Source organism: Neofelis nebulosa, chromosome 2 (genome assembly GCF_028018385.1).
Source record: "Neofelis nebulosa isolate mNeoNeb1 chromosome 2, mNeoNeb1.pri, whole genome shotgun sequence".
Taxonomy (NCBI): Eukaryota; Metazoa; Chordata; class Mammalia; order Carnivora; family Felidae; genus Neofelis; species Neofelis nebulosa.
In genome coordinates, this window is record NC_080783.1 from 22,074,800 (window position 1) to 22,096,848 (window position 22,049).

Sequence of the window (22,049 nt, forward strand, 5' to 3'; positions counted from 1 at the left end):
CCATGTTTCATTTCTGTTTTTTACCTATATTGTCCAGGACTGGCCCTGATGATTTGATGTTGAATAGCTGGTGAGACCCCCTCATTTACACTTTGTCTCAGAGCCAGGAAGAAAGTGTTGTGACTTTCAAGCTCTAATCCTTTAGGTCATGCAGTTGCTGGTCTTTTTCTGAAAAGAAGCCCACAGTGTCTACAGAAGGATTTTCTCGTGTGTTACAGCACAGATTTCTACTTGTTTCACCATTTCCAGATATTGTGCTGGGACGAGGGGATGGTGTGAGGAATACAGTTTCAGTGTCTATTATCTATGAAGATGAAGCACTTAGAGACTTTTTGCATCCTTCTGCTTTTCTCCACATCATTAAGCTAAGAGAGTAAAAGCATCTGCCTGCCTCAGACACAAAAGAGACTGCTACAAAGTCTACTAAATACGCATAAAAAGAGACAAGAAGGAAGAAAAAAAAATATGTACTAAGCTACTCACCCACTTCATGTGCTGATTCTTATCCCAGTTTATTTTAATTATTGGATTTATGGGAAGGATTTCATTTCCCATAAATGGGAAAGGATTTCAGACCTCAGAGAAGTCTGTCTAATCGTGGAAGGACAATTCCAAAACAGGAAATGGGTGGTGGTGATGGGGGCTGTCTGGAAGTTACTGTGTCAGTTAGATATAATTCTCAGGTATTAATGGCCCCAAAATAAAGATGGGGTGACCAGGGTTTGTTTTACTAACATGGTTAACTCACCTGTTTTCTCCCTCATTAGTCTAAGAGTGAGGATAGTTAGTGTTCTCTTGTCCACTAACGACATTTCCATGTTATGTCCATAAAGGTGTTCAGTGGCCATTAGTGGATTGATCGATGAGTAATGATGCTGCATCGCTAATGCAGATACACACGATGGAATAATATCTACCCAAGAAAGGGTAACAAAGAGCAAATTTATCAGCAGGACTGCATAAAGTAAGACTTTTCAAATAAAGAGTTTATCTGAAGGCAGCATTACTCACAGCTCAAAATTTGAGTAACAAGAATTTTCTGATAGCATGCATGTGGTAAAATCAGAATTGTCTGTTAGATCAGATTCTCTCAGAATCTTGCTCCATGATCTTGTGTTACTCTCCTCTACACAATGATGGAGCCCACTGACCCGAGTTTGGCCCTGAAAGGTGTGGCCGTCTGGGGGAATGAAGTGGCCCTACTTCCCTTGGTTATCATTTTAAAAAATCTGAAGAAACTACAGAGCGAAACTGACCCACTAGAAAAGCTGTATCACTTACCATTAATTGTGAGAATATCTTTAAAGAGCTGCCAGCTGGCTAATGGCTAACCTGTTTTTAAAATGTGAGAAGAGAGATCCTGGGAATTCACATTAGTTGTGAGCAAATTTTTCCTTTAGCAGGAAAAAAAAAAAAAAAAAAAAAAAAAAACCTGCCCAGGCAGTTCATTCTTATGTCTTTTTAACCTGCTGAAACTCCTTGAAATAATTAACTGAGTATTTGTAGTTAGATAAGCCAGTGATTGGCACTTTGTTGTGATCTTCCCACAAGGCTCTGAATGAAGGTTCCTTTAAATAAGTTGAGGCATAACTTACTGGTGGATAAAAGGTTAGATCCTGGATAGTTCCAAAAACAAGTTGGAATAAGCAAATATTTAAAGTGAGAGCGTGACAATCAGTTAGAACAGTGTGATGACTTTTAGAAGCCCAGAAACAATTTTAAAACGTATTTATTAACAATTCAGAAGCAGTGCAAATAAGTGGTACATATTTGCCAACAACAAGTTTGGAAGATTACGAGAAACTCTTGAAGGACTTAATTAAGCTCAGTAATGAGGTAAACACAATAGCAGATGATGCTCAATGGAGAGGAGATGGAGGTAATGTATAATGAATAGTTTGGAGTCGTGCATTTAATGAGTTCTGAATTAGCCCTGCCTCTCAGGAAGAGAGACTCTCAGCTAGGATCTTAATAAATGGGCAAGGACAATGGATTTTTAAAAAATAGATTAATGAGTTACAACATTTACAAAAACTGAATGAATGGTGAGGCACCTGAGTGGCTCAGTTGGTTAGGTGTCCGACTCTCAATTTTGACTAAGGTCATGATCCCAGGGTCAGGGGATCGAGCCCCGTGTCAGGCTCCATGATGGAGCCTGCTTAGGATTCTTGCTCTCTCCCTCTGCCCCTCTCCCCCCTTGTGCTTTCTCTCTCTCTCTCTCTCTCTCTCTCTCTCTCAAATAAAAAAAAAATTTTTTTAAGTGAATGGAATTTATCGATCCAGAGAGTATTGTTATAAAGCTATTCTTGGACTGGCTTGTAGGTTAGATTACATTATAATGAACTTTCTCTGATATTTCAGTAACTAAAACTTCCTAAAGTTTAATGTAATTCCAGTATAAAGACAGTTCTCAACTTATGAAGATTTGACTTACGATTTTTCACCTTTACGATGGTGTGAAAGCAATATGCATTCAGTAGAAACCATACTTCGAATTTTAAATTTTGACCTTTTTCCCAGGCTAGCAATATGCCATAGGATCCTGTCTCATGGTGCTGGGCACCAGCAGCCTGCCACAGCTCCCTGTAAGCCGCGCATCACGAGGATAAACAACCAATACACTTAACCATTCTGTATCCATACAACCATTCTGGTTTTCACTTTCAGTACAGTATTCAATAAGTTGCATGACATACTCAACAATTTATTACAAAATAGGCCAGGCAACGATGTTTGCTGGCTAGCTGTATTCAATGCATTGTTGACTTATTATATTTTCAACTTAGGATGGGCTTGTAGGGATGTAGCCCCATCATAAGTAGAGGAAGATCTGTATTATCTTTAAAAAGAACAGTGTGTGCTATTTCAAACACATTGACAGTCATACAAACAGCACAAACATTCATGTATCCACTACCTAACTTTATCAAACCCTAACATTTTTTAGCCATATTTCTTTCAGAATTGTTTTGTTTGTATAAAACAAATCAAACATTAAAGTAGCAGTGAGGCCCCTGTGTAAACCACTCAGATTGATTTCTCTCCTGCCTGCCTGCATCCATCCTTCCCTTCCTGAAGGACATCATTATCATTTATTTGGTGTATAACATTCCCATGCTTGTTTTTTAATTTTTACTATATATTTATCTACCTAACTACATTACATAATATTATACTGCTGGTTTAAAAAAAAAAATTCTGTGATTTCAAAATTTGCTTAATGTTAATTTATTTACTTTTGAGAGAGAGAGAGAGGGTGAGCAGAGGAGGGACAGAGAGAGAGGGAGACACAGAATCCCAAGCAGGGATGACAGCACAGAGCCTGATGCGGGGCTTGAACTCATGAACCCTTAGATCATGACCTGAGCAGAAATGAAGAGTCAGACGCTTAAATGACTGAGCCACCCAGATGCCCCTTGGATTTTATTCAGTTTTGTTTCTGGTGTTAAATAAGTTGTGTTTATTACTCCGTGCAGCTAGGGAGAGTGCTCCCTGTGATTAACTGTGGAGTATCTCTGTAAGAGGGTGTTAGAAGGAGCCTATTATAGGAGTTGAACTTTGGGTAATAACTTGAGGTCTAGGAAATAGAGGTTTGTTCTGAAATGGGTGCTGTGAGGAAATCAGGGATAATTCTATGATTTTTTGCAGAACCATGATTTTGATAATTTCATTGCTATGTAGTTTATCAAGTGGTTCTTTATCTTCTTCTTTTACTTTTTATGTCTTCTAGTATAACTGACTTTTTTCCAGTTTTATTGAGATATAATTGACATATAACATGTTTCAGATATACAACACAATGATTTGATATGTGTATATATTGTGAAACATCCCAGTAAGTTCAGCTAATATCCATTACTTAATATGGTTACCAATTTTTTTTCTCATGATGAGAACTTTTAAGATCCATTCACTTTGCACTTTTCAAATATAAAATACAGTATTGTTAACCATAGTCACCATGCTATACAGTAAGTGCCCAGGACTTACTTATCTTATAGCTGGAAATTTGCACCTTTGACCACAGGTTTTTAAACTTTATAGAAATAGTACCCCAACCTGGCATCCTTTTGCATCATGTTTTTTAGACTGACCACTATGTTATTGTTCAGCATGGCATTTTGTCAGTTTATCTCCATTGATTTATGCAACTTCAGTGAGTTCATGGAGTATACATAATGTATGCATAGTTATATCACAATCTATTTATCCATGGTCTTTGGATGAGCACCTAGGTTATTTTTCAGTTATTTCCAATAGTACTGTGGTGATTGTTTTAAATATGTCTCTTTGTGCATGTGTGCACATGTCTTTGGGGCATATACCTATAGCTATTCGCATTTTAAACTTTGTTGAATATGGTCAAATACATTCCATAGTGACTTTACTAACTTATCTTTTCCCCGCTATGGGATGGCAATCCCCACTGCTGCATATCCTTTCCAACACTTGTTATTGTCAGACTTTTTAAACTTTTGCCAATCCAATAGGCAAATGGAATCTGGAGTTTTCTATTTGTATTTTTTTGAGATATTTCCCTTTTAGAAAGAAAAGAACATTTTTTTTCTTAGAAAAAAAGAACAGAAAATACTAATGCTATATTTGCATTTTTTTTTTCTCTACAATTGAGGAAAATGCCCCTCAGGGATTTTTCTCTATTTTCTTTCCTTCTTTTGTTCTTTCTTTCTGTTTTCCTAATGAGTAGCTTTGATGAAAAGTGGTTCTATGTGGAGGGAGAGAGAAGGCCAGTAATATGTTCTGGTTACAGAGCAAGCCACAGGTCACTTAAATTGTCTCTTCGTGATTGGCAGAGGTCTTGGTAAGAAAATGTTTGGTTTAGGAGAAAGTCAAGTCTGACAAGAAGATGAGGTTGCTACCTGTCAACAGCGCTACTTGAAAGAAAAGGTTGTGACATACATTTTCCACTGGCAGGTTGTCACACGTATCATTTGTAAATAGACAGAATATGAATACCAAGGCATAAATACTATATGAGCTGTTGAGAAGTGATAGGATCCAAAACTAGACCCTTTTCTTTCCAAGCGAATAGACCATCTGTTGAATTAAAGACATTTATAAGCCCCTGTGTTTATAGGACTTTCTTTTTTTTTTTTTTCTACACAATGATCCCAGCAATGTATTTCACTGGCTTTTATTTTTACTCTACAACACGTATAATTCTCTGTGATAACTGAGTCAGATTTCCAAATGAAAAAAATAGTTGTTAGTAACATACCTTTATAGGGGTAATTACTGAAATTCTTTTCTCCATATCATTACTCTTAATGGGTTACTGAGATCACATTTTAATTTCCAAACATAATTTTCATCTTATGATAAGTGCTTAATACTTCAACCTGGCTAAATCTCCTTTTACAGGAGAGTCTTCTACTTGTAATAGTTGTGATGGATGGGCAGTCCAGATTTATGTTTCCTGCATAAGTGAGGAAATGACTCAAGGTAGAGGGTCGTGGTTGCATAATAAATCATTTGCAAAGCTAGGATTAGAAGGATGCTTTTTAACTCTTGCTCCTGCTGTCTGGTGCTTCACTCACTAGAGTAATTCCTATAATTTCTGCCAATATGTAGCTCCTGGAAACAACTCATAACTTAGCCCAGTTACCAAAAAGGCAAATATTTGGGAGACAAGTTAAAGAGGATGTTTTTCTGGCTAACTCCCAAACAACTTTGTAGAACACTGTATTGCTCAATACTTTGTATACCATCCCATGATCATGGTGCCCTGACTTGGCAGTGGACCCTTTACAAGTGGTAAAGGGAGAACAACAACTCAGTTTCTCTCTACTCTTGCCTCCTAGGGAAAATACCTTCAGGACAGGTCACACACTTCCCATTCAAGATGGGTCACTGGGATGGTGATCACTTTTATTGGTGCTCCTTTTCTGGGTGGGAGCAAATACACTAAAACCCACTGAAGCTCTTGGGGCCTGACAACCATTATTTTTCTCTATATAGGAAAAGCTATGTTTCTCCCAATACATATATTTAGTTTTACTTTATTTTTGGACACTCTAAATGATTGTTTCTGTAGTTCCTTAGGACACTCAGATTCAAATTTGCATCCAGCCTCTAATAACACACATACCTTTGGCACTTATTATTGTGCTGGCTTTATTCTTTCCTATACTTGTTTGCTCTCATTCTGATTTCTTCATTACCTTATGTTTCCCCATTATAGAGTGTGTACTTTTATAAGCTTCCCCAAATCCTTCTGGAATGAAATTCCCTTCCCCAAGCAATGTCTTAGACAAGTTTTGCTGAACGACTCCCACAAATAGCGTTGCACAATTGTAATGGACTTTCACAAATAAACACTAAGGTGCTTGCTAAATTACTATATTTAAGCCGAGTTAGTGAGGTGGGAGTTTACAAGTAAGTCCTAGAACATCAAGACTCAAAGCCAAGCTATTTCCTTATATAAAAAGTTCCCTCCTGAGGAAAAAATAAATAAGTAAATTTCCAGTTCAAGATTCCTTTTCAGTTGGGAATTTGTGAGAGCATGGGTGAAGGCACTGTTTCCCAAAGTGTGCCCTATGGAATGTTCATTCCCAGGAATCTTAAAAACAGGAAGAAAAAGAATGAAAAGTATTCTGTACTCACATTTGTGGAAATGTAGGATCAACCAAAGTTATTCAGGTTTCTTACTGCAAAACCTCTGAGACTCTTTAGTATGCAAATATATTCTGGATTTCCCAGAATAAGAGATAGAGCTTAGTTTCCTAAACTCATTTGGCCCCAGACCTGGTTTGTAGAAATGCTGATGCCTCCCACCTCCTACACTCCCCCCCAACCCCAGCATCATGTCAAAGACCATCATGATGGGAGAAGAATCAGTTCTTCAGTTCATCCCCAAGAGCAGGTTTTGTGAGTTAACTACCTAGATGTCTGAGTGATATCACTGTGGGTAATAATTAGTGAAACACTTCCCTGACAAATCAGAACAGATGTGGTGACACTGGAGGAAATGCCCCCACCCTTTACCAGGTGTTCACTGATATTGCTGGATCTGTGGAAGAGGGCAGTGTCTCAAGGGAGTCTGTGACCTGTGGGGTGCAGGACAGTGGCTCTCACCCCACTGGCATCAAGTCTTCTTGATGTTACCAATCAACCCAGCCATATCTATGTGGACCCAGCTTCATATCAGCCCTGCCCACAGACTGTAGGGTACTTTCCTGGTTGGCCATATCTAAGAAGTATTAGGAGACTGGGTTTTATAGGAAGACTGTTCTACAATGGAGCAAGGATCTAGGGTTCATCTTTCTTTTAACTTTAGATTTAGAAGGAAATAAAACAGTTGCCAAGATTCTGTTTGCAAGTGGCCATGGCAAGGAAAATTTTTAAAAATGCAGTTGTGAATCTTTGTTACTGAAAGACAAGTCTCAATTGGTTACTGTTAGTTCTGTTTAATAAGACAAATGGATCCAGCTCACTCAAGAAGAGCCATTGAACTCAACATTCCTTGCCATGTGAGAATATTTTTAATAATATTAGTGAGTATTTTTGAACTCTGATTCAACCCATGTGGGAATTTATTATCTGGCATGTATGTGTTACAGTTATGTTTCCTAGCCTTGAGTGGAATCATTTTGTTTACTGTTTAAATAAATCAAACCATGATCTTTGGAACCCATCACCCAACAGGGTCTCCTTAACCTTCAGAAAGGAAGGAGGCATGTTCTCTTCTAGAAACTAAGGAATGTGGGCTATGGAGCCCTTTGTTCTGGCCATCAGTTCAACTGTGTATGTTAGAATCAAATTGGTAACATCCAAAGAGATAGCAAGGTTCCAAGTCCAAAGTGCCACATCTCTTTTTCTTAAAAAATAGTGACAGTAATATGCCAAATATATAAAAACGGCAAGAATCTTTCTCACCTCCTATGGCACCTGCAATGTCATAGCCCAGAGTCCCCAAATTATCTTCCTTGGAACACTTTTTGTACATTTCAAAACCTGTTGACTGTGGTAGTTAGAGACAACTCTGAGGAATGTGGGAAAGATCCCAGCATGTGGGACACCATCTCAAATGACCCAAAGTTTGTTCTTGTTCTCTGTGGCAACCTTTTGAGTGTAAGAACTTCTTACCCACTGCTTTTAAGGATTAAGGATCTTCCCTCAGCTCTCACTGCCAGAAACAGTCTACCTTTTTGCCAGTGGATTTGAACTTGGAAAAACATTGTATGTTGAAGCAAGACTTGCCTGGGGAGAATTAGGAAGAATGTATCATGGCACCACACCCAGTGAGCAGGCAGTAATTGAAGCACTGCTCCAGTCGATACAGGTACATATTATGAATTACTAGGGAGAGAAACACATTATGCAATACCCCTAACCATTCATTGGTTCAAGACACAGAGATGAGAGACCTGGTCACTGCAGGGTAAATTAGACAAATGTCGCAACAGCAATCTGATGAGCAATAGTAACTCAGGATTCCGTGCGGCCTTCCCTCTTCAGTGTGTTCCTATTGCCTTACACAAGCTTTATCTAATTAATCTTCCTTGTGCCCTGTGCGGTGGCAAGGCCCATTATCCTGCATTTGGTAGATGTGGAAATAGAGACATGGAGAGGTTAATTTACACCTGGTGATTTAATGAATCAACATCAAAACCAGAAGTGGTACCTGTTTTTCAAATTCTCAATCTGCTCCCTCCAACATATACTGAAACTTAACTGAACAGAATGTTGCTTTCATTATCATCATATATTACGCAGTTTTGGGTCCATCTCTGCTACTTAGCTTTTCATGTGACCATAAGAAAATTGCTTGATCTCTCTGAGATTATCTGCAAAATGGGTATAACGCTTGCCCTGCTTGTCCTCTGGGATTGCCATGGGGCTTATATAAAATGATTGTTTAATTTTTCCAAAAAACATGAAGTTATTTTTCTTACCAATGTTTTACTATTTATTTTCAAATATATGCTATTTTTATACATAATATTTCTGGCAATTTAGGAAAACAAATGACTCCTATAGGCATTTTTACATAATAAAAGTGTGATGACCTTTGAAAACAGATACTCTCTCTGTTTCTTTCTGTCTCTCTTTCTCTCTCTTCCCTCTCTCTCTCTGTCTCTCTCTCGCACACACACACACACACACACACACACAACCTGGAGGTATATATTTTTTTAATTATTTTTTTTAAGTTTATTTATTTATTTTTGAGAAGGGACAGAGAGAGTGAGCAGGGCGGGGTGCAGAGAGAGAATCCCAAGCAGGCACTGCACTGTCAGCACAGAGCCCACCCAATGTGGGGCTTGAACCCACAGACTCTGAGATAATGACCTGAGGTGAAACCAAGAGTTGGACACTTAACTGACTGAGCCACCCAGGTGCCCCTGGAGATATATTTTTAAAACATTTAAGTAATATCTCTTATTTAAAAAGATAGAAGAATGAACTATACTTAGCACCTTACTCAGGGCCAGATACACAGTGTCTGTTCAGTAAATTTACACTGAATAAATGATGGATGGATTCTTTTTATGAATAATTTCAGTGATATTCAGTGAAATTCAGTGATATTATAGATGCCAATGTGTAATAGCTAGATTTTCAAAGAAACTGAGATCTAAAGAGCTTATAACAATAAATGCTACTGGTTTTATCAATATTTATCCATTTTATAAGGGATATAATGCAATATTATCCATTGTACTTACTATTAATTGAACTTATTGTATCCATTGTTTATCCATTGAATTCATAATATGGGATAAAATTTGAAATTTTGCCCTTAAATAATAAAGATAAATGTAAATTATGTTAAAGTCCTCAATCGTGCAGTTTTCCTGTGACCTTCAGGAATTCACTCATTCTTTCATTTATTCATTCATTCATATAGTTAATAATTGCTTGCACCGTGTCAAGCTTTGTGCTATAACTATGTAAGGATTTTTCTTTCTTTCAAGTAGCTTATTCTTTATCTAGTCTCTCAAAAAGTGCAATTTTATTGAGCTAGTGACTCTACCTGAAGATTCAAAGTCATACAAGTATTTAATCCTAGGCTAAGGTCTCTCTGGGCCACAAAGGTTTAAAAAAAAAAAAAAATCCCTATTCAGAGAGACTAGAATCAGGAAGAGGCAGTGTATTTGAGTTTACCTGATGATGGTTGAGGGAACAAGACATCTCCCCTCAGGGAACAGCTCTTGCCCCAAATGGAAAATGCATAAAGTACAAGGACAGTGCTATGCATTCTTGACTTAATGTCATAAAATAATTTAAAAAGCCAGGTTTATGTCATTTATAATTTTAATTACATCTTTTAAAATGCTACTGAGAACAAATTTGCTGAAAAACTACAGGAAGAATAAAAAGGTTTACTTTAATTATTACAAACATACTTCTGAGATTCCTTTCCTTTCCCATGTTTTCTTTATTCTTACCTGGTTATTTGATTGTTTATAGGTGTTGTATCTAGATACACTTGTCTCATTTGGTATTCTTATCATGATGAGAATTTCTTGTTGTGGTGTTTCTTGAGGAGACTTATCATTTAATTGGTCAAAAAGCCTAATAAGTATTCTGCTAATGTGACCCTGTATGTAAAAAGTTAAGAAAAATAGAACACCCCAAATGAATAACTTCATATTTTAAAAAGTCAGAATTTCCTTCCAAGATTCATCATTCATCTCTTTACGGGGGGTAAAGACCAAATTCCTTTCACCTGGAAACACAAAATACCATCTAGGTTGGGTTCTGACCTGCTTGAGGAAAACACAAAGAAGCACAGTGGAAGTTCTCCAATATCTACCATTATTATAATATTTACAAATGTCACCAAGGTAGCCTACAGAATGCTTCCTAAGCCTAATGATGTCAAATGGAGGTAGCTTCATTATTGAAAAGACTGTGACATTTCTTTCTTAACTTATACAATAAATAGAAAACAGCACTTCTGTGGATAGAGCCAACAAGCAGTGTGGTCCTGAATTTATAATGGAAGTGGGTGAAAACCCTTCTGTGGAGGTAAAAAAAAGAGGGGGGGGGGAAGAAGTAAGGGAAGATATTGAGGGAAATGGGTATTCTTGGCTGTACCAGTCAGTAAAGAGATACAGCAGTAGGTGAAGGGAGTAGCTGGAGAAAAAGAGAGAAGAGTTGGAAATTGAGTCCAAAAAGGGGGTGGTCAGTGGGAAGGAAAGAACAAAAGATTAAGAAATGGAGGAAAGGGGATATTGAGGGATATTAAGTAAATTAGATGAGATGAAGGAAGAGAAAAAGAAGGATGGGGAAGATGTGAAAATAAGAAGTGAGCAAGGCAGGAGAGGGAGAAGGACAAGTGTAAGCTGTCATCCCCCAGGGGTCAGCAAACTAGAGCCTGTGGGCCAAATCCAGTCTGTTGTCTCTTTTTTTTTTTTTTTTTAAAGTAAAACTTTATTGGAATACAATCAGGCTCATTAATGTACACACTGTCTATGGCTGCTTCTAGTCTACAATGACAAGAGTTTAGTAATTGTGATGGAGACAGTTATGTCTTACAGCTAAAAATATTCACTATCTGACCCTTCTGGAAAAGTTTGTAGTCTATACTGTTGGCACACTGTAGTGTTGTGCATCAGAATTACCTAGAGGGCATGTTAAAAGAAGGATCGCTGAACCTTATCCCCAGAGTTTCTGATTAAGTAGATCTAAGGTGAGATCTCAAGTTTTTATTTCTAGTAAGTTTCCAGGTGATGCTGATGTTGGCCCAGGAACTGCACTTTGAGAACCACTGCTCGAATCGTTACCTTATATCACACTACTGTTGTTCTGAATAAGGAATTTTGTGAAGAAAGGAAGGGAAAACCAAACTTGATCCCCTTTTTAGATAAACATAGCTGTATGGGTTGATATCACAATTTTTAAAAATTCTTTTAGTTTTTATTTTTTATTAAAAAAATTTTTAATGTTTATTTATTTTTAAGAGAGAGAGCGAGAGTGAGCAGGGGAGGGGCAGAGAGAGAGGGAGATTCCGAAGCAGGCTCTAGACTCTGAGCTGTCAGCACACTCAAACTGGTGAACTGCAAGATCATGACCTGAGCCAAAGTCGGATGCTTAATTGACTGAGCCACCCAGGAGCCCCTCTTTTTTTTTTTTTTTCTTAAGTGGATCTTGAACTGGATCTTTTTATAATGCCAGTTTTATTCTTAAAACAACAAAAACTGAATCTGATTTAGTTAAATCTTAGCTATTTGGTGGTTTGTTCCTAAAAATGTTTTGTAGTTTGGTCTGATTCAACTCCCTGAAATAACATTGGGATCTGTCAATATTATTATTGGACTGTGTTGATAATGTTGACTGCATCCATTTTATGAGAATAACCTCTCCCCACCTCACTGCCTCTGCATGGAGCCCCTGAGAAACGAAACTATAAGTGAATTGAGATCTTGTTGACCACTCACCAACCTCACTCCCAGACTATGCCGGAGTCTTCTGGCTCCAATTTCTCCATGGAATTGCAAGTTCATTGATAGGTTTTCTCCTGGAGATAGTCATAAATGTTGTCCTAAGTGTGAGACCTTTGGGGCTCATGATACCAAGGAATTTATCCTGCCTAAGCCCTCCATCCCCAAACCCTTAGATCTGTTTTACTTACTTACTTACTTACTTACTTATTTATTGACTTACAAGTGGTGCTGTGGTTTGCATAGTTATAACCTTCCTCTACTTGTGTCCTTAAATCTATACCCTGGCTGTGAATGTGAGTAGCCAGTTATTAGCCCTAATTTTTCATGCTCCGTGTTTGCTGCACAAAAGTTCTGTGAGGGATAGAGAAATGTTTCTCTTTTTCCTGCATCCTGGCATTTCCAGATATAAAGAGAAACATAATTTTGGAACCTGAAAGTGCCAGAGACACCTTCAGAATAGAATTGAGTTCAATTTAGAATTAGCAGCTCTTTAAAACGTGTGCTGGTTCATTCCACTTTTGCCCTACGTGGTTACCTCCTTGCACACACGTAACCGAAATGGTCAGGAGACAGGAAAAAAATCCATTTTTACCCACAAGAAAAATATTCAATTTTAATTATATTTAATTCTGACTTGTTAGTTTTAGAGGATCTCCAGATTATGTGAGACGTTGATGTGTATGAGAAACTATATAATGGATGTCAAAGAAGGATAAATGACATAAATGTATGTCACATGCCTACCTTATTATGGTGAATAAGTGGATGCTTAAGTAAATCAGTTGTTGCAACAGACCCTTCCTTATCTTAATGAGGGTATGGTTCCGAGTTAAAAGGTAATGGCAAAATAAATAATACAGGCAGTCCATTCTGCGCATGGCACTGTGTTAATAACTAAAATGTGTATACACTTAAACCAATTCCTGATTTGCATGAACCCATTATAACAGGTTAAATATGTTATCAAAAAGTCTGTGTGAAGCATGATCAAACTGCACTTTGGGCACGTGGGGGCCTTTAAAAAGTTTTTAAAGAACCTCTGGGATGAATTTTTCTATAAAGTATATCTATAGTAATCACAGTGAGGAATGTTGTGGGTTTAAATGCTTCCAAATTCCTCTAATATTTGAAGGTTATGATCAATGCCAGAGAAACTAAAACTGGACGCCATGTGCCACCTCTTTTCAGATCTTCTTCCCATGATGTCCTTTCCTATTTTTTCCTTCTCTTCCTGTTGTGATCTGGCTTCTCACGAACTGTTGTTTCCAGCACTGTCCAGCTCAGCCACACCATCACCTTGATAAATGGCATACAGCGAAGCAGTCATCTGCTCCTGTTGCCCTGCCATCTGCTTTCCATTCAGAGGATCCACTGCACGTGTTTGAGATCAGATAGGAACAAAACCATTTGCAGACCCACACCCGGAGAGAGTGGCTGCCGTTGGGATCTGTGTAACAGGGTCGATCGCTCTTAATGGTGAAGTTTCACTGCAGCTTTTCCAAGGTCTTGCTCTACGTGTCCACTGTGGTAGAATTTTGATGTAGAGGGGTGATGTGAAAAGTTAACAGGCAGTTTGACTGCTACTCTCTAGCTCATTCGGGGAATTGTGCTACAATGAAAGCATTGAAGGTTCACTCCAGATTCACTTGGGTTTAATGTTAGGAGAGACACAGGTCTTTCCGGTGTCAGAAAGAGATGCTGCTTAGAAGGTAGTGGTGAATACTCTGGTGGATTTAAGTTCTCTCCAATTTCTTCTGAATTTCCAAAACTTTTATTCATACCAGTGTTATTTCATGGATTAGTTTCCTACGGCTGCTGTAAAGAATCACCACAAACTTAATGGCTTAAACACACCACCAACTTATTTGAGGTGGGGTTGGGAGATGGGCAAAATAGGAGAAGGGGATTAAGAGGTGCTAACTTCCAGTTATAAAATATTTAAGTCATGGGGATGTAAAGTGCAGTATAGGGAATATAGTCAATGATACAACAACTTTGTGTGGTGACAGATGCTAACTAGACTTACCATGGTGATCATTTCATAGTGTATATAAATGTTTAATCACCATGTTGTATACCTGAACCTAATGTAATATTGTATGTCAACTATACTTCAGTTTTAAAAAACCTCCACCAACTTATTATTTTATTGTTCTGGAGATCAGAAGTCTAAAATTTAGTCTTAGTGGGTTAAAAATTAAGGTGTTGGCAGGGCTTCATTCCTTCTGGGGGCTCTAGGAGACTTTGTGTCTTTGCCTTATCTAGCATCTAGAGGTCACCTGCTTTCCCTGGCTTTTGGTTTCTTCTTCATCTTCAAAGTCAACAGAGCAACATCTTCCAGTCTCTCTTCTTTTTTTTCCCTCTTTACTTCTGGCCAATTTTCATATGACCCATCCCCTTTTATTTCCAATTTTCTGTATGTAGAGCTGTATTAAGTTACTTAGATCAAATTTCTATTTATTATTCTCTCTGCTAATATATTGATGCATACTTAGCCCAGTTGCTCATACTATTTTTTGTAGCCTTTCCTCTTTCTTTTTATGTTTAATGAAAACATACTTGTACTGACACCGTTTTTGATGGATTCATGAGGAAGTTAAGGTTTTGCTTTTTAGTCTTCAGTTTGGAATTACTCTTATAGTTTTGAAACCTGCTTTTTTTGGTAATTCATTGCCTCCATATTCCCCCCAAAAGAGCAACCTAGTGTTTTGATATTAGACCTAATTGCAGAAAGATTTGTGGTTTGCAGTTTGCCTATTTCTTGACATGTGTATGCTATCATTGTATTTTATAAAGCAAATGTTAAAGGTTACAAAAACCCTTTACTCTTACAGTTCTTGTTTTCTGTTACCTTAATATTAGTGATATTTATTTATTCCATTATTATTGGATTTTTAAATAGGAAAAAATGTTGTGTGTATAGGATAATTAAATTAGCTGTTATGCTAAACCAAAAATACTTGCTAGTGTCTGGAAGATTGGCTGCATTTATAATGACTTTGATCACAAAAGAAGATATGTACACTGTGAGAAAAAATAGTTACTATATAGTTAAAAGAAGATAAATAAAAATCATGTGAAATATACCACCCGGGAAATCCCTCCATATTTTTAAGAATACATATAATTATATATTTTTTTGAGGTTACAACTATTCTGGCCATGTTATTTTCTGATCTACTCATTTTAATTGGCAAGATACAAACATTTTCTGTATTATTTGACAAACTTTTTATTAGCTGCATTGTGTTTTATCATATGGATATACTGTGATCTATTTTTAAAATACTCTAGCAGACATTCTTCCAGCTATTTCCTTAGAATAAGTCCCAGTAAAATAAATTTGTAAGGCAACATGTATTTTTACACTTTTGGATACATAGTAGACCCAGACAGTCATAATCCAGAAGGTAATTTCACAAAACAGAATTACTACACTTCTTTCCCTTCCCAGGCAAATGCCATAGTGATGTAATTATTGTTTTTTGCTTTGTTTTATTTTTTAATTTCAGGTTACCTTGCACCTCGAAACCTTCCTAGTACTGGCTTCTTCCCATTCCTGCAAACCCTACTCTGTGACACAGACTCTAAATGCAAAGACACACCATATGGGCCACAAGATCTGCTTCGTAGGAAAGGAATTAATGATGCACTATTTAAAGACAGGTAGGAGCACTTCCCAAGTGTGTTCAGTTGTTTTGAAAGATCAGATCTTATCTCCTTATGAAATATCCAGGACAACCAGGGTTATATATATGACTTTATTTTCTATATCTGCAAATGTGGTGATCTAAATATGAACAAACAAGTTGAGTACACGCTTGTATTACCATGTTTATGTGAGAGTAAGCATAATCTACTTTGGATGAGTTACCCAAACTTTGCTTTCTAAGATGGGTGGCCAAGGCCCTCCTTCTAAGATGGGTGGCCAAGGCCCTCCTTAACTTCCCTCAAAGTTTTGTCAGTGACAATTTGTCAGTGACACATTGCCCTAAGATTTGATCACAAGCTTCATATATAGGGCAATTTAGGGGCATTATCTCCTGGAAGAATGACATATTTATACTACTCCATATGGTACTTCTAGATGCAACAGAAACCAGGAGATGCAAATGCAGGAAATTAAAAGTCTAGAAATCAAAGTAATAGAGTTGAAAGCATCCTTAATTCAATAAAACCCTTTAATTGAGGCTCATGTGTGTCCTGTTTTATGGTGTGAGAGGCAGCTGAAGAATAAAGGTAAGAAATCTAGACCATTTACAACATGACTATTTATAATCCCAATATTCTCTCTTGGGATTCTAAACCTAAAGAGACTCCAGGAGCCCACCTGTCTGTAGAACTGAAAACAAAGTTGTAATCTGGGTCAACCATGAGATAATTCTGGTACAAATTATTTTGAAGTGTTTTTCAAAGAAAGATTATATTTATCCCTACTCAGAGATATTTGGTTCTGAAATTTTAATTTAAATTCCTTGGTATCTAACATCATATCTGTATGAACATTATCATCATGATTTTGGTCATCAGATAATATGGGTGATACTTTAAGAGAGAGCAACTGCAAGCTGTTTAGCATAAAATATATCAAGAATTGCCATAGGAAATGACTCAGAACACACAATTGTTGAGTTGCTAATTCACATTGGTTTTGTTATTTCAATAATTTAATGAGTCTTGATGCTTAAAATATTATGATGTTCATTCATTTATTAATTCAAGAAATAATGACTGAGAAATTTCTGTGTGCTAGACATCATTCTAGGCACTGTGATACAGAATGAATCAGACAAATCTTGTATGTTACTTGCATCCTAATGGAAAAGCAAGCAAAAAAATGAGCAATCGAATAAATAAATAAATAAATAGCATAATTAATGATAATAACAATTGTTCTAGCAAGAAAAGAAAGCAGGTTATAAGCTAGAAGTTGAAAGGTGGGAAGTGAATAGGGTGGCAAGAGAAGGCCTCTGCTAACAGGTGGCATTTGGGTAGAGACCAGCAAAGACAGGAAGAGACCAGCAACAGCATATGAAGAGAGTATTCCAGGCAGAGAAACAGCAAAGAATCCTCAGGTGGAGATAAGCCTGACCATTTAGAGGAACAGAAAGTTGGCTAATATTTGTAAAACATAGTGAGAGATGATACAAGGGGTTGGGGATATGTCGAAAAGAAATGCAGAAAACATGTACATGCAGAATCGAACATGTAGAAAAAGGGAAGGGATTTGCATCTTTTTTTTAGTATAATGAGAAGCCATTGGAAAGTGGTAAGCAGGGAGATGACATGACATATTGTGTATGAAGCCAGTGTGTTCGAAGTGCATACCTCAACTAACACTAGTTGCCTTATCTCTGTGAGGAGACCAAAAGCTAACTAGAGCCTATGCCCTCTTAGTAAACAGAGTAGAGGAAGGATGGAAGCATGACATCTTGGTTGTTCAACTAGTTCACAGATGGTCTGTGTGTCCCCATGTGAGTGGTTAATGAAGCATGATCCATGCCCATGTTCTAATAGGGGAAGGAATATATTAAACCCATCATTATAATGGGAGAGAGTGCAATGAAAAGTACCAGAAAGATGTTGAAGGAAGACACTCCATATTTAAAGTAGAGACAGCTTTCAGGTGGGATAATCAGGTTGATCTTCATGAAGGAGTTGTACCTGCGATAGACATTTCATGAAGCAAGGGTTGGAGAGGACATGGGAAAAATTAATGTCCCTTATTTACAAAATGAATTGCAGCTCTCCTGGGGCTATCAACTTTATACCTTTTTTTTTTTTTTCATGAAGAAGTAAGTGACAATGAGAGAAATTGTGAACAATATCTAAGACTATATAAATATACCTTCCTAAAAAAGAGTATTTTTCTGTGTGATGTCATATAGAGCCACACTCATAGAGTTGCCTGAGATGAGCCACTGAGTTGGTTTTAGAACTAGGATTAAAGTCCAGCTTTATTTTATCCTTTGTTGATGATTCTCTAGGCAGATGGACATATCTGCTTTTTTTGTTTTATTCTAGCCCCCAGGTACTTTGTCTGGCTCAAACTGTATATTGCTGTATATTCAGTATTTTCTCTAAACTACCACATAATTGGAACTTAATTTAGAAAATTATGTACAATAATAAAATTGCATTAATGATATTTCCCACCATGCTATTAACTTTTATGGTTTATACAGCCATGCAGTGAAACGGGGGCATGGCTACTGGGTTAGCGGTTCCACTAAATTGCTTCCTTTTGGTAAAGGAAGATTCACCAGCATAGCATCATTAAGGGAACAAAATAGTCTTTTTCTGTTTTGTAAGTGAAGGGAAGAAAATGCCATCTTTGGCCTCATCAAAAGACACCCGCCATGTTTATCTGAATAGAATGCTCTTCTGAAAGTAGTGATCACACTGCAGTCACTGCTTGCTGGCCAGTCGCCAGGTAGTTTGAGGTTTTTGCACTGGCACCAGCCCTCTGTTATTAAATTCATACTTTTTTAGGCATTATCTTTAGGTTGATGTGCTTTAAAATAAAAATCCAATACTATACTCAGCATCAACTCTAAGTAGCTGTCTGGAAAAAGAAACATTACATTTATGGTTCCCCTGCTCATTTGTATAACAGATGATCCAACATCATGGGACTTACCCTTGTGGTCCTTCCTCCCTCTGCACTGCCTCTAAGAATATATCAGAACAGTGGGGGCCCCTGTCTGTGCCATTGCTCACACAGCTGGTGAATGTGAAGATCATCCTCCAGGGCTCACAGGGTCATTATCTGGAGAAGTGATTCAGCATTCCTAAAAATCATGTGGGAGAATTGCTTCTATGGATTTGCTCCCTATCTCTGTCATGCCAACACGTTTCTATGACCTGTGGTTTCCAACTCATACCTCTGCTCCTATTGAATGGCTTTTACAGAACTTTTAACATAGTTAACCGTATCTTATTCAGGGATAATTTTAAAGTGCCAAGGCTTTTGTTTAGTACCAAAAAATATGGTTGTGTTTAGAAATTGACCTAAAGATATCATTGGGAATATAAGGTAAGTGGAAGTAGCACACATATGTGTCCTCATTTGACTGTACAGATGATGTGAGATGTATGGGTTTCACATTGTATTAATTTCAGAGCAATTTATAGCTATGTTTTAACCATTTTAGAATCATCTGTTCATGTTAAAATAAAGGGTTAAAATTTTATTTCTCAAAAAGCAAAGTGGGAGGAGATCTTAGCTGCCATGCAGGCAAAATTATTAATTTATTGAGTAAGAATGTATTGAATACGTACCACATGCTGGAGATGATCCAATTCACTGCAGATATGAACGTGAATAAGGCACATCCTATGCTCTACACAAACTTACAATCAAGTGAGAGAAAGAGCGAGACAGGCAAATAGGTAAATTACCATATAACATGGTAAATGTGATGAGCGTTTGTTTGGGTCTCACTGGGCCCAGAACATGAGACAACAAAAGGGGAATAGTTACAACAGGTACTTGAAGACATTGTTTTTGCCTGAGGAATATGGATCTAGGAAGATATATTGGAATATATCTTGGAGATATATATATGATGGTAATAGAGAGAGGTTTGGGTAGGGCAATGTCAGGAGGGTTCTCCGGAGGCCTTAAGGGTGTGATCATTAAGGGCAGATAGAGTGGTGGATACCAGACTGGAGGAAGCTGTGTTTGAGTTAGGCCATAGAGAAAGAATCCCAGAATTTAATGAAAGAGAGAAATAAATAGAGGCCCTTCCATAGCTTAGAAGAATAGGCAAATAGTGATGGAAAAATTTATAACTTCCCTTGTAGTGCTGCCAAATTAATCAACTTGTTTCAGGACTAGGACTACATAGAACATAATCTGTATAGTGTCACCTGGAAGATACCGTGCTGTTATCTCCCTCATATTCTATATGTTTCTTATACACATCTACTCACTAAGACATTTCCTCATCTGCCTGTCGTAGTGCCTTTAACAGCTTCTGGATAGGTACTAGTTCAGATATATATTGTATCTCCAAAGTCCCTCCTAAGCATATAAAAATATCCTAGGGCAGAGGAACATATTAAGACATTTAAAAATTTTAACGTCTTAACTGGTATAGATTGTTGGATTGGTTAGTGGTCCACCTAGAAAAGATGTCCATTTTAAACATGGGCAGGTAGGGATTGTATCTGCAGCACGGACAGCCCTGAAAGAATGAACATTAGAATGAAATTGAAGAAAACAGTGAAAAAAATTAAGATTTTCCTGTGAATGACATCAGCTTGGGGGTAGCCAGGAAGGAAAGCTGTGTCAAGTCACTGCGGGGGGCCTCACTGCCATACAGTGTCCTTATTTATAATTAAAAGTCAATAATGAATGTCTTCTGAAGCTGGGATCAGAATTGGCCTAGAGCACATCTCACATCTTCTTTCCAGGTGTCACTATATACCTGTGTGATCATTCTGGGGACAAAAGGGAAAAAATATAAAAAGTTTAACTAACCCTTGGAAGCAAAAAAGAATGTCAGAATTTTCTTTCTAGGACTTGCCATATGTGGCTTCCCTGAAAGCAGTTCTTTTTATAGACAAAATTTACCATGGTGCACATGGATACCACCTACACAGGTAATCTTCCCCACTCACAGGAAATAGACATCAAGTATGAGTGCATAAATTCTACCATTATGATGATATCTATAAATGTGGCATTTCACAAATGTAACTGTTGGTAGACATGTCTGAGAAGACGTAAAATCTACTCTGGGCCTAATTTCCCTTCCAGTATCTTAAATTTAACATTTTGAGTCTGAGATATTTCTTTTATTGAATTCCATTCCAAAACAGGGGCCTATAAATGCCACTGAGGTAGAATCTACTTCATCAGCATCATGGAGGAGAATCCCTTAGCCATCTCCATGGTACCGTACAAATGTCTGGGTCCCAGAAAAGGTGGTTAACTGATACCATGGGCCACTTGCAAATTTAATTCAGGCTTTCTTGCCCCACTTAGAGAGTTGGATTTTCTGGACTCAGGTGAGCCTGTGTGCTGGATTCAGGGGGCTTCTAAGTTTTGCGTTTGCTTTAATATTCTTCCCAGAGATACCCAGTATGAGATAGATTCTCTGAGGCTTCCTCAGAGCTTTTGGAGTTCTTGAATAGGATTTTTAAGTCTCCTGACTTCATCGTAGAGGGTGGGAATGGGGATGAGTCATCGCAGAATAAATTCACTTACCTGTAATAGCCTGTTGGAGGGTTTTTCAATGTCAGAACTATTCCTACTTGGGGCCAGATAATTCTTTGTTGTGCTATCATTATAGGATGGTCAGCAGCATCCCTACCCTTTACCCACTAGATGACCATAGCACCACGCCCTCTAGTTGTGACAGCAAAAAACTATGTCTTTAATCATTGCCAAATATCTGCTGGGAGGGGGGCCAAAATGGCCCCAGTTGAGAACCACTGGTCTAGTGGAAAGGTGAAGGATAAATTTTAAGGTAGCAAGGTATTTATATTAAGGTTGTGATTCAAGGATCTTGCTCTATAAGAAACACAAATTATATCTCTCATTTTAGCAGCCCCTATCATGTGTTATTGTCCCCTGTACATGTCCTTACGTAGCTAATATTATTAGTGTATTATAATCCCAGGTCTTTATTT

General features: G+C 37.6%; 1 protein-coding gene across 3 annotated transcripts in view; it reads left to right on the forward strand.

Annotated features, from left to right (window-relative positions):
* Positions 1-22,049, forward strand: part of ABCA12 (ATP binding cassette subfamily A member 12) — a 275,110-nt gene that overhangs the window by 138,888 nt on the left and 114,173 nt on the right. For all 3 annotated transcript variants that reach the window (XM_058705980.1, XM_058705961.1, XM_058705972.1), the window contains exon 3: positions 15,923-16,076. Coding sequence is in view for 2 of the 3 variants with exons in the window: in XM_058705961.1 (XP_058561944.1) it covers positions 15,923-16,076 (154 nt within the window). In the remaining variant the exon portion in view is untranslated. The remainder of the gene's footprint in view (positions 1-15,922; positions 16,077-22,049) is intronic.